The sequence below is a fragment of the Drosophila erecta genome, unplaced genomic scaffold (assembly GCF_003286155.1).
Source record: "Drosophila erecta strain 14021-0224.00,06,07 unplaced genomic scaffold, DereRS2 tig00000000-arrow-pilon, whole genome shotgun sequence".
In the NCBI taxonomy this organism is placed as follows: domain Eukaryota; kingdom Metazoa; phylum Arthropoda; class Insecta; order Diptera; family Drosophilidae; genus Drosophila; species Drosophila erecta.
Window position 1 is genome coordinate 22542359 of NW_020825194.1, and position 12502 is coordinate 22554860.

General features: G+C 39.0%; 2 protein-coding genes across 4 annotated transcripts in view; one reads left to right on the forward strand and one right to left on the reverse strand.

The window, feature by feature from the left end:
* Nucleotides 1-7347, reverse strand: part of LOC6554101 (uncharacterized protein DDB_G0284459) — a 41370-nt gene extending 34023 nt beyond the window's left edge. For 2 of the 3 annotated variants that reach the window (XM_026983905.1, XM_001979464.3), the window contains exon 1: nt 6761-7347. The gene's annotated coding sequence lies outside the window, so the exon portion shown is untranslated. Of the gene's footprint in view, nt 1-6713; nt 6735-6760 lie in introns of those variants that run through there. The other variant, XM_026983904.1, reaches the window with a different exon arrangement.
* A 3975-nt stretch (nt 7348-11322) lies between these two features.
* LOC6553834 lies at nt 11323-12479 on the forward strand. Its single transcript, XM_001979463.3, has 4 exons — nt 11323-11538; nt 11595-11943; nt 11996-12109; nt 12170-12479. The coding sequence occupies exons 1-4, from the start codon at nt 11465-11467 to the stop codon at nt 12359-12361; spliced, it is 729 nt and encodes a 242-aa protein (XP_001979499.1). The 5' UTR covers nt 11323-11464; the 3' UTR covers nt 12362-12479.
* Nucleotides 12480-12502: the final 23 nt, after the last annotated feature.

Here is a 12502-nt window from a genome sequence, read left to right on the forward strand (position 1 = left end):
AAATTCTTCAGCTAAGCGCTTTTAACGCAATTTTTGACATTTTAATTAGCGTTCGCCTATATAAAGAAACAACGACCAAGTGGCACAGTTTAATTTTAGCCAACGGTCTATCAACGGGCCAAAGATACAATTGCATCTATATGGGCGACAAGTGATCGGCAAGAGGTTACATAAAAACTGCCCAAAGGGAGCAGTTACGCAAAGGAAAAACTCGGTGAAAACATCGAAAATGACTTTCCCAAAGGGAGCGAGTGAGAGAGCAAGCCCCTTCAAGAGTGGCGGACAGGCAAATTGTTTAAAAATAAAATGGGCAACAAAAGCAATTCGCTGAGAAAACTGTGTCGAATTGAAAATAATCACGCACTAACTCCGCCGACAAATAGTATCCGTGTATCTACGTATCTATGAGATACTCGCAGGGCGACGGGGCGGCTGAGTGACGTTGCCGCTGCACTTCCACTCGACTTGTGTCTTTTTGGCACGTGTTCAGCTAGGCAAGCCTACGCAGCAGAATTTTTTCTGCAACATTTAAGTGCACCCCGTTTTAATTACCATAAACAACAAAAACAGCAGGAAGACACCAGAAAAACCAATTGGCGACAAACCAGAGGCAACACGAAATTCTGTCCCATCAACATGTTAATTGCTTTTGCGTCCTTCTGTCCAAGCTGCCAGTAAAATGTTATGCAATGCGTTGACTTTGAGTTGAGTTTTGTTATATTCGCTTTCAAAAACCTAAACCATTCCAAACAGTTATGTAGCCCTTCAGATCGTAAAGTCCGCTATAAAGTTATAAAAACAAGACGCCCACGCGATTCAATGAATCAGAGAAACCAAATATTATATGTGTAATATAAAAATCAGCAAAATTCCTCAGATTTTCTTCATCCTTCAGCATATAAGAAAATGAATTTAAACCTTTGCCACCGGCGGTTTAATGCCTTTCACCCAAATACGACGCTGTATAAAATGTATATGTGCCACAACAGGCAAAATGTGTGCCAAGCCAGCCGCAGATTCGGTCTCAAGGTGTTGTTTATGTTTTTTTTTTTTTCAGTAGTAGAATTTATGAGGAATTCTGTAAGGGCAACAAAAGTTCCAGCCTCAACGACCACAAAATCACCGGCAAGAAAAAAGATAAAAAACCCAAAAAGGGAAGCGTGTCTTGACACATGCCGAAAGTTATAAAAATAGCAGAGAGGAAAAAATACCTAAAATGTAGATGGAGTATACAAATAACACCTATGATTCGTAGGGCCAAAATTAAAAAATATCTGTTTTTACGACCTCAGGCCATCGGCTCATCTGTCATTTATAAGCCTCCGCAATTCAACAAATTATGAGGGGCATAAAAAAATAATGAAATCTTTTGTGGTTTCTCCCCGGTGCGCTCAACTCCCAAAAGGCCCTAAATAAGTATATGTATATATTATCAAACGCAATATTGAATCAGAGTCAAAATTTGATTGCCGTAATTGCTCTGGCAAACTACTCTAAACGAAAGCGAAAGTCCAACGATAAGTATGGAAAAAACATTCCAGTGGATTCTAGTCTGTTATAAAACTTGAACTTCGCCTAACCCAGATTTAAATGGCAATCTTCGGTGGCAGTCGCCTAATCAAATTAATGTCCAACCCAAAAAAAATGGCGACCCCCAAAGCACAAAAACACAAAGAAATTGTATTTTATACAGTGTATAACAATAAATGGCCAGAGACGTGTGGCGGCATCTTTGGTCAGCAAATAAATTAGCTCTATAATAAAATGATCTTAAATGCCCACAATGGGAGTAAAAGGCATATTTGTGAATAAATATGGACACAAAAAGGCCGTTTAGGCAAATGTTATTTCAAAACGCAGATGATTTTTAAAATGAATAATCAGATAAAATAGGAATGATTGCCAACTAAACAATTTCAAATGTTGTAATAAATTGGCTGCATAAATTAATATTCCACGAAGTGTCAAAAACACATTTATAAAACCATCCCATTGTTCATGCGAAAAGAATCTTTTCCGATGAATAATATGGCCTGTACAGCTTTCCACTGCGAACAGCTCGACAACAAGTTGTCAAAAGTCGAAAAGCAAAAGCCCATTATGGTTTTGGGAAGCCACTGAAACCGCAGAAAGACCTTAGTCATCGATCAGAATCGAGCTGATTAGCAAATTTAAACTGCTTTGTTTTTATCGAGAAACGTATAGTTTATGCGTTGAAATGCGTTTGACATTTGCGGCAGCCGTTTTTTTAATGGCGGCGCTGACAGATGGGTTTTGTGGCATTTGGAAAGTATCCGCCGGATCGTATGTATCTGGCGGATCGCCTGGATGGCCATAAATCTAAGCCGAGCTGCGCAACTTAATTAGTTCATGTCGGACGGTTGGCTACCCCAAAATAAAGACAAAGGCGAGAAACGCTATTTGGACATTTATTACAGGCAAAAATGTTGGACATATGTAAATTGTTTGGACCCTTTTGAGGTTTTTGCTAGTATGCAAATGATTCACTCGTTTTGCCCGCTCAGAAAAATTTTAAATAATTTATAGTAACAGAATAACAATTGAAATGATTAATTAAATTAGCATAACGTTTGCTTTAAATAAATTTAATACGACAACCGGTTAAAGCATTCAGAAGAGTACGTTTCCTGTTCCTAATTGTATTTATTTTTATATATATTATTTATTCCTATATGGTCTCTTGTAAGATTTATTGGTTTGTTTTCAGAAGCGCAGCTAATTTGTAATATTTATTGCGCGAATCTATTACCCAGAAAACCCTTTAGCAATGTCGTATCTCATTCTTCTTGCGGTTGGCAGTAACAAACGGCGCCAAAGCCACAAATTCCCAGACTCTTCACTTACATGTGCAATTTATTCATGGCTTGTGGTTATGGTCTTCGATCAACTTTAGTTTGGGCAATAAAGTAAATTAGGCCCACAAATAGACAAACAATGTTGTGAGCTGCAACATTTTAGGTTAATTATTTTGCCTACTATTAAAAATAAGTATTTCAATGCCACGTTGAAAGCGAAAAGAATTTAACAAATGTGCAAAGAAATGTTCAAGAGAAGATAAATTTGTATTTATTTTCCCCGTTAAGAGTCTGACGTTCATTGTCGTGTTGACACTTGTCACAAGATTGAACGAGAATAAATATACATATAGTACTTGTTCCATACCTACATTCGTGTATTATTTTGTATTATGGAATACTTAGCGAAAGATTGATGTGACAACTGCCGTATAGATAGTATCCACCAGAATGCAAACAAGGCGATGCATTTGGATGAGGATTATTGTCGCTGATCTGGTTCTGTTTGGATCCCATACCCTCGCCCCTCGATTCAACTCTCGTGTTTACAAAACAATTAATTTTCTTTGGAAAAACAAGAAAAGCGTCGAACGGGGGAAATGAAAAAGATACCGAAACATAACTCAGGCAGCCAGCCAAATGCACTAATCGATGTGCACTTCATTCGTATGGAAACGGGCATAAGATACTTGAAGGCATCACTGTTAGATACTTGCCAACAATCCGCGGGGAAAGCACCGCCGCCAGGGAAAAGTAGAAAAGAAAAGTACGGTGGAAAACCTGAGCGCTCAAAGGCAGCGCTTTTGTGTAATCGATTTGAACCGGAAGCAATTGGGTTGCCGCAGTCGCAGTCGCAGCGGCAGCGGAAAAAATCCTCTCAAGATGCAGCTATTTTAAATATTTAGTGCACGAGACAGGCGAGGGCACAATCGCAGATACACGCACACACGCCACACAGCAATTCGATTCAATCACATGCGGCGATGCTAACAACAAAGCAAATATCGGTCGCCAGATATATTGACAACATATAGAAAGGCAGGCAGGCCGCAGCGATTTGCACAAGAAAAATAAAATGAAAAAGTTACCTCGATAGATAATCTACATACGCGTATAATAACAAACAATCAACGAAGTGCTTAGAAAAAATTCCCTAAAAAATTACAGTCAAAAAAAATTAGCAAATTATTTTTTGGTTTATTAACCTTATGTTTATTAAAATTTCAACACTTAGATTTTAGCAAAGTATCTCACTTCAAATGTATCTCTTGCCTTCACCAACATTGTGCACAGGCACACTCATCTCCCACACATTTTCGCACATTTATTGTAGTCTAATTAAAAGTCACGCACTTTACGTGCGAAAATTAAAAGGAAAACCGTCGTTTTTAAATAAAACCAACAGAAATCAAAGACAACGCGACGTATTAGTAATGTGCCAAAAGGCAGCCAAAAAAACAGCAATTGCGTCTAGGATATTTTTAAACAAAACGTCAAACAACCCAAAAAATATATAAAAAAGAAGGAAAACCGCCAAAAAAAAAAAAAAAGAAAAATACGCGACGATTTTCTCGTTTTCATTTCGCCTTTTTGTTGCCCACTTTTTAATATAGCGGTGTACCTAAGGCTGTTGCCATGTGAGATCGTGTGTGTGAGTCTCCAAATGTATGCCGCACATTATGTGGTCTAGTGTTCACGCTTCATTAAAACAACGCTGCATTTTTACAGAGTTTCCCGCATTTTCCGCCTGCCTGCGCCGACTTCAGTCGACTTTATTCCCAGTGTTATGCGCCACTTTTGGCAAAAAGGGAAAACAAACCGCAAAACTATTTACGCACGGCCGTAAAACTTTTTTCTTCTCCATGCGATAAGCTTTATCTACGAATTATGATCGTTGTATTTCAAACATTGCCTTCACTGCTTGGTGCCCATCAATCAGGCACAATTTGTAGATGTGTCACAGGCCCAAGCGAAAAGTTACCCAACACACGCGTTTCAGAACTAAACCTGATGATTGGCTGGCTTTATGACATCTAAAGTCCGAAGGCAAACACGCCAGTCTCCGGGGTCCAATAAATATACAAATTCCACACTTAATTTTTTACTACCAAAAAATTAATTTTCTTTTCAATTAATTCGGGACTGTCCTCAGAATTTAATGCCTTCGTTTGTTTTTCTGCATGAACTTATGTCTAAATGTGTATATTTTACGAAGGGCTTTCAATTATTCAATCGTTGACGTAGCCAGAAAAAGTTTCGTAAGGGGTACTAAACAATTAGCCAATTATTTTTCTTGCCCTTAAGGGGCCTTGGTTTTTAGTTAATGAAACTGTGCGTGAGAACTTCAATGAAAAGTGAAATGGAATTTGATCGGGATATACATTTTTATTCATTAAGTTATGCACCTTAAGGGATAAATTTCGGTAATTAAAAAGCTATTCAACTTGACTTTGAAGGTAATTTCATTGGGTGTTATATAAATAAAATAGACTCCGAAATGTAACCATTATACTATAAAAAATAAATTTCAATTAGATTTCAAACGAGTATTATTGCACAGTAAAGGGTGAAAAATTAAAGATGAAAAACAAAAGGAACAATTTAAAACATTTTTCTTAGAGCCCAAACGAGTTTGAAAAATGCCGCAACAAAATCTTAAAATGCCAAAAAGTTAATAGCTTCTATAAATAACGACACTGATTTAAGTTAAGCACTCTTCGCTGCCATCAATTATGAAGGATATCACCCACTAGTCCACTTAGCCAAAATTCATTCAGTTTATTCTTTATCGCGGTCCCCTATTTCGCAGTTTGTCTGTCGCTCGGCTGTCCAAACTGTGATCCGGCATGTGATTAGCAGTTGTTGAACCCGACGCACACTTGCGTGCGGCAATAACGCAAGTTCGCACACGGATACAGATACAGATACAAATACAGATACAGATACGCAGCGCAAATCAGCCGCAGGAACAGCAAGCAGAACAAGCCAGCTTAGATAATAGCGCACAAATGTTAGATAATAGTCAGCGCCGCCAATTTATAGGACAAAAAGTGCACGCGCAGCGTGAGCAGAAAAAAAGTTTATAGGGAAAAGTGGTGAAATGAGATTAAAAGCGCCTGCGTGCGTTTGCAAATAGAGATACGCACAATTCGCAGATACATAGATACTTTTGAAGACGGCAATAAAGATTGGCAAATATATACGAGTTTGCAAAAAAAAAACTATAAATAATCCCAAACAGTGTGTGATTATATTTATTTGAATTTCGCTTTTATAGAGTAGGTTCTCCTAAGGTCGTTTGCTTTCACCGGTTTGCAAAAAAATAAATTTGCTACATTTTGTTTGTCTTACTTATTGTTTATTTGGGGCAGATTAACGCGGAAAAGTACTTGAAAAAACTTGTCTGTAAATCAAATTCAAATTCTTTATAGCTAACTGCATTCAGATTACTTCTTTAGTAATATAATTCTCCATAGGTGTTGATCAATCAAACCGATAATTTAAATTATTTCAATTAGCATGCCACTAATATAAAATTGTTTTTTGCCGTTCACTTTAGCTTGCTATTTGTTTGTTGAAATCAATTTATTTTGCATTTCGTATTTATACATTTGGTTATTTAATTACTTTGGATTAGATTAGATTTAAATAAACTTATTACTCGGCCCGCTGCCAAGTGGAAAATAATTTTTATTTTATTTTGAAAGTTACGAAACGAATTGCCACAATCCCCCGAATTTAAAATATTTTATTTAAATACTCATCCTAAAGAGACCGAAGAACTGAACTATTAATCTTAGTATTTCCAACATAAAATCTAATAATAATACGAAAGAGCGAAATCCAAGAAACATTTTGCAACATTTGAACAAATACTTCAAGGAACAACAAACTTACTAAAAAAAAGAACTTATGTAACAGCGTTGAAACAGAAAATTACGCACCTTGTTTTTATGTTTGTTTGCTTTTTTCTGTTTTACGATTCTTTTTTTGGACGCGTTGTATTCTTCGTTGATTTTCAGAGAGTTGCACTTGCACACTTTAAAACTTGGGGCAACTACAATTCAACATTTTCATAATATTTTTCTGATATTCCTTTTTAAAACACAGCACAAACCAAATACATATATATACATATATATATATTCATATATTTTCAGATCGTCGAATTTCTCGTATCTAAACGATTTTTGCGGCCTTTTCAAATTGTAACGACTCTCTTGGATTTCGAAACGAACTTTCGTGCTTCAGATTTCCTATCCGGCGAGATTATTGTTTCGATCTCCTTCGGACTCGATTGCACACAAAACCGGAACATCGAGTACGGCCAAACGGAGCGATTACGGACGCGATCACGATGATATGGGGATACGATTAGATGGTTAGGATGTGCCAGATGGATCGGATCGAATGGAAGGTTTGAAAATTCGAAAGCGCTGCGGCTGCGGATAAGCGGACTTCGAGTGCTACTGCGACTGCGGACGCTCCGCTCACTGTGTTTTCCCAAAGCGTGCTAGTCGGAGACTGAAATCATGAGCAAACAGACCCTGTCGATGAGACGACGCTTCGTGCGTTCATGCCGAGCACGATTGCGGCGGGGCGAGCGCGACAGAGAGAGTGCGATGCGGCGCGGTGCGGCGGGAGGGAGATGGCGAGAGTGAGAGCGAGCAGTGGGCGAGCCAGGTAAACGACAAGAAAAGACAAGAACTATAGTGAACGATATGGGGTTTATCCATGATTTACAATTCATCATTGCGATCTGACGAAACTGCGGCTCAAGTGAATGAACTTGTAGGTCTAGTATCAAAAATAGCGGTATGAGGGATTTGCATTTCGCTGATTGCTAATTATACTTTGTATACTTTGAACAAGATATTTATTTTAATGGAAACTAATAATATTTAATTACAAACATTTAAAACTATTGTTTCACATTGTTGGTGCTTAAAAACCACTGTTACTAGCTCCACATTGTACTCAAATATTAAATGCATTTATGAATAAATTTATAGTTGTTTATTGTATATTTGTTACTTGTTAACAAAGAGCCTACTTCGGGCTAAAGACATTTTTGATTTTAATTTATTTTAATTATTGTACATGGAACCTTTACGTTCAACCCTTGTTGAAATAGAAAATTGTTAGGAAATACAATTGGTTCAAGTTGATCCAAAAACTAAAAAAAGTTTTATTCATTTCCATTTATTTAGAATATGTATAAATTCTGATCGATTTCTTTCGAAATCGTAAACAATCATTCGTAAATATACTTTTGCTCACACGAAATATAAATAATTGGTTTGTGGTAACTGTCAAACAAAAAATTCTGAAATTTTGCGCTACAATGTAGGCTACAGGTATAAAAAGCACTTTCGAACTTAAAGCTCAACTCAAATGTTCTAAACAAAAGTTGTGTTAAAGTTTGAAACATATAAAAACCGCTCAAGATAGTTTAAATCGTAAAATATACTGGCCCTCTAATTTTGTTAGGGTTATGCGACTATTTTGAGCCCCAAGTCAACGGGGGCTCACTGTGAACGGTGAGATTGCAGTTGCTTTTTGTTTCCGATTGGATTGCTTTTGGTGGCGGTTGTGCCTTTTGGCGCGTAGACCTTTTCCATAGCTTTTTCGTATTTCGCCAGCCAGCGTGGATTTGCACAAACCCCAATTAACTAACAAAACAAAGTGCAACCATAAGCGCCACACAGTGCCCTGCATTATTGGGTTAAATATTGCCGTGAATCAGTCGCGTGGGAGAGCCAACTCATGAAATGTGCTAATCTCATCGACGTACTGGCACTGATAAGGCCTAAACTTTGACCAACTCATTTGCCTATGGCTGCAATAAGACATTCTTATGTCACACAATCTATTTCTGATCACCCGAACTTTTGGCTAATTTTAGGTGTTGTCCAAAATTTAGCCCGAAAATACTGTCAAATGAAAGTTAAAACCGCTGCGAAACTCGTTTATCTTATCTATTTAGAAGAAGCTTATAAACAATCACATGGTGCAGATACCCATATGTGTGTATGAATGGACTTGACACTAGGCACTATGGGAATTGCAGAAATACTCCGAACAGTCGCATTTAGTGGGTGTTGCCGGTGGGAACAGCAGGCTGGGAATGATTGGGAATGGCGCGAAAACGCAAAGTTTTTCTTAAAGCAGGAAAATATTATTTATTAGCGTTTTTTAAAATGTTTGTTTGATTATGAGGTGAGGTAGAGGTGATTTATGAAACATATTTAGAATTTGGAGGATAGTATTTTGCTTATAAATAGTATCCAGATGTAATCAAAAATGTTAAACTGTTCTCATTGTTTTTAAACCATGAGGCTTTAAATCTTAAATGTCCATACCGAATTTTAAATACTCAAAAGGTCGTGCATTATAACATGTATGATTAAGCTGTTGACAGTATTTTTTACAAAGCTCATTTTTTGGCTATGTTAAAGTGGCTTCCTTCGAATAAAACAAATTTACATAGACCATAAATTTTTACTGCAGCTCAAATTTATTTCAAAATGCTGCCCGTAAGTGTCTAAGTGGTTTTGCCAAACCACGGAAAAGGCTGTCCCAAAACAATTAACTCAATTAACCGGAATGGAAGAATTTTGTGACCGAGAATTTGACGCCTGCTGAATCGGGGAAGCACATGCCAAATATCCCTATTCCAATAAATAAACTACGACAGGGAGAACTCCCCCGCAGTTTTCGAAGGCAACCTTTGGAATGTCGATCTGCCCTTTGCGCTCTCCGTATTATCCGTAGTATCCCTGTTTCCCCTTCGCCCTTTGACAAGAAGTCAGACAATTAAAATGATTAATTATGCGCAGGAGCAGCGGCAGCAGCAGGACATTTTCGGGCTAATGACTTAATTAACCCGGCAGTCGAGTGTTCCAGCCTAATGTGCTCGCCTCAACGACCTCTGACCCTTTTTCCGCGAAAGTCGGGCGAGATGCTAGATTAATTAAAACCGTGGCCGACCGAAAATGTGGCAAGTGAAGTCCGTTAAGGTGTTTAAATAGCCCGAATTATAGCAGCTGGTTTTGAACCTTGGGTAGCCCCCAACTCTCCACGCGATCCTCGTAAACCTGACTTCCAGTCTTTTACCTCTTGATCCAATCGCACGCGTTTCCCGCGCGATTAAAAACGCGCCATCCAAACGCCTCAAGGCTGGCGGCTTTTTCTGGTGCACAGTGCTCAGATCACAGATTAAGATTGAGTCTTAAGATATAGATAGATATGTATTGCAATGTCCAGTGACAACCAACATGATATCGCTGTTTGGTAGCAAATAACAACCCAAGTTATTTCGAAGATATGATAATATCGAGGACTAATTGAAAGCAAATCGGCAATCAAAAGCGCGTTGGGTCAATAAAGTAATTTCGGAGGGGAATTCCGTCAGCAAGCACTTACAACCATTAAGCTTCCATTAGTTGTAGGCGACTTACGTACTCGCGATTGGATCTATCGAACGCAATAATTTATGTTAATAAAATTGTAATAGCGCCTGTCAGCAAATGGCGACGAACACACTGCCAGCAGCCGACACACAGACTGACAGAAAGTCAATTCAATTCAACTCGAATCGAATCGATTCGAATCAATTAAAAGCAAATCTCAAACAGATTCTGTCGCCAAACGCTGTCTTTTGTCTTTAGCCAAGTGACATGTCTGATGCGAAAACATGTTAACCCCTGGTACTGGAAAATAGTAAACGCATTTAAATACACGGGCTTTGAAATATGTTTTAGATAATAAATGTAATGGCAAAGTAACCTTTAGTTTTTTAGTCCAAGCATCTTATAAACGGAGAGATAGTTTTATCTTCTGAACTGTTTTTCTGCAAGAAAGAATCTGCAGGTTCGGTTGATGAAACGATCCTGTCGCAATTGTTTTAGGAATTTTTATATCTTCCTATGGGTTAAGGCCCATGCAAATTATGATTACTCTGAACTGCTGTCGTCGCCACCCAGTCGATTGGGGGTGGGGTTGGGGCCCGGATCGGATCGGTTCGGATCGAATTGGATCGAGTATTGGAGTATGGATTACGGAACGGCGACCTGGGCGAGAATGCCCAGCTGGGTGATCGATTATGGTGGAAGTTGCGGCGGCGTTCGCTAATCACAATAATTGGTTTGTAAATATTTTGATTTAGATTGCAATGCTAATTATGATGGCAGCCACTGCCGCCATAAATTATGAGTGCACTATCCGAGTGGGCCTTGGCTCTTCACGCAGATCTATCGGAACAGAAATTAATCACAATTTCCCCGAACGCGGAAAAACGTGCGGCTCTTTGTTTGGGCCATACACCACACGTCATGATTGTAAGTTCAGTGCATTTGCAGCCTGTCTCTTCCAGTTTTCCATGCAACACTGACGATTTGGTATTATCATTTATTTATGACCGAAGTGGCGTTAATCCTGGGGTTTTGAAAACCGCCTAGTAAAAAACATTTCAGTTCTTGGCAGCAGATGTATAATTCTGGGCAGGCGTAGACACTTGACAGTTCCCAAAATGGTGGGAAACTTGTGAATCAACATTTTACCCCCGTTTCGGGCTTCTGAACATTTCTCAATTGGAAAGTCACACTGAAATTGGCAAGACAAAATTGGTAGTAGAGCATTTCAACAAAATGCCAGTACAGGAATTGTTTATTGTTATGGACAACATTTACCATGGATTGCGACGCTGCTTCGGACCCGAAAAGTAACTAATTTGATCTCAAAACCTGCGGAATATGGAATATTAAGATTTTTTTCTAGTCAGACTGAGCCCCCAAAGTTTCCAGCTTACAGTGCGATGAAAAAATTCGGTAAACGGCGTCGCAGAACATTTAGAAGCAAACATGTGCGAAGGAAACATTTTTCCAGCAGCGAGGAAAGCGTCCAAAATGTGACTGCCTCGGAACTGCACGGGTATTTTACCAGGGGCAAGTTTCCAGCTCCGATGACCGTGATCCGGGAGCCCGGCTTCAGCCCTTCCATTGGCATGCTGCATCGTCGGCGACTCCAAAACCGCCCGCTGATGTTGAATGCCCGGCAGGTTCTTCAAGTTCAGTGGGGCGGTTGGTGGCAGAGGCACTGGCCCACTCTTGTGGCGGCCAGTATGCAGGTGAGTCCCACATGATCCAGACACATATTTAGGAATACTTATAATCTCACAGATGAGCTGCGGATCTTCGGTCCTTTGCCATTCGCTGTTGGGTCTGTACGATGACGAGGAATCGAGTCCACCAATCGTGGTGCTCATGTGTTACTTTGGGCAGGCGATTAAAAAGGTATACTCACAGCTTACTTTAAACGGATATTTTGTCCCAAGTGTCTCTTACGTCCTTCAGCTTTGCAAACAGGCTGACTTGGCCATTTGTAGCAATGGCCATAGTCCCCATTATGTGACCACTTCGGCTGCCATGGAGTTGATTGACATTCGCGGTTTCTTCCAACATATTAACAACGCGCTGGTAGACTTCCTCCTGGGAGCCACTGATTCCGGGATCTATATAGGCGAGCAAGTGGATTACAATAACTGAAAACCGTCCAAAAAAGTTATGCATAAATAGGCCACATAAACTTCAAAAAGCCAACTAACCAGCATCTAAGGCTAAGGTGTAATGCACTGAAACGAATATTTTAAATAAAGAAATAACTTACAACACAAACTAATTTCAATC

Coding starts and splice junctions, on each gene's coding strand:
- LOC6553834 (XM_001979463.3), top strand. CDS start 11,465: ATGCCAGTACAGGAATTGTTTATTGTTATGGACAACATTTACCATGGA. Junction 11,539..11,594: donor CGCTGCTTCGGACCCGAAAA/GTAACTAATTTG, acceptor ATTTTTTTCTAG/TCAGACTGAGCCCCCAAAGT. Junction 12,110..12,169: donor TTGGGCAGGCGATTAAAAAG/GTATACTCACAG, acceptor TACGTCCTTCAG/CTTTGCAAACAGGCTGACTT.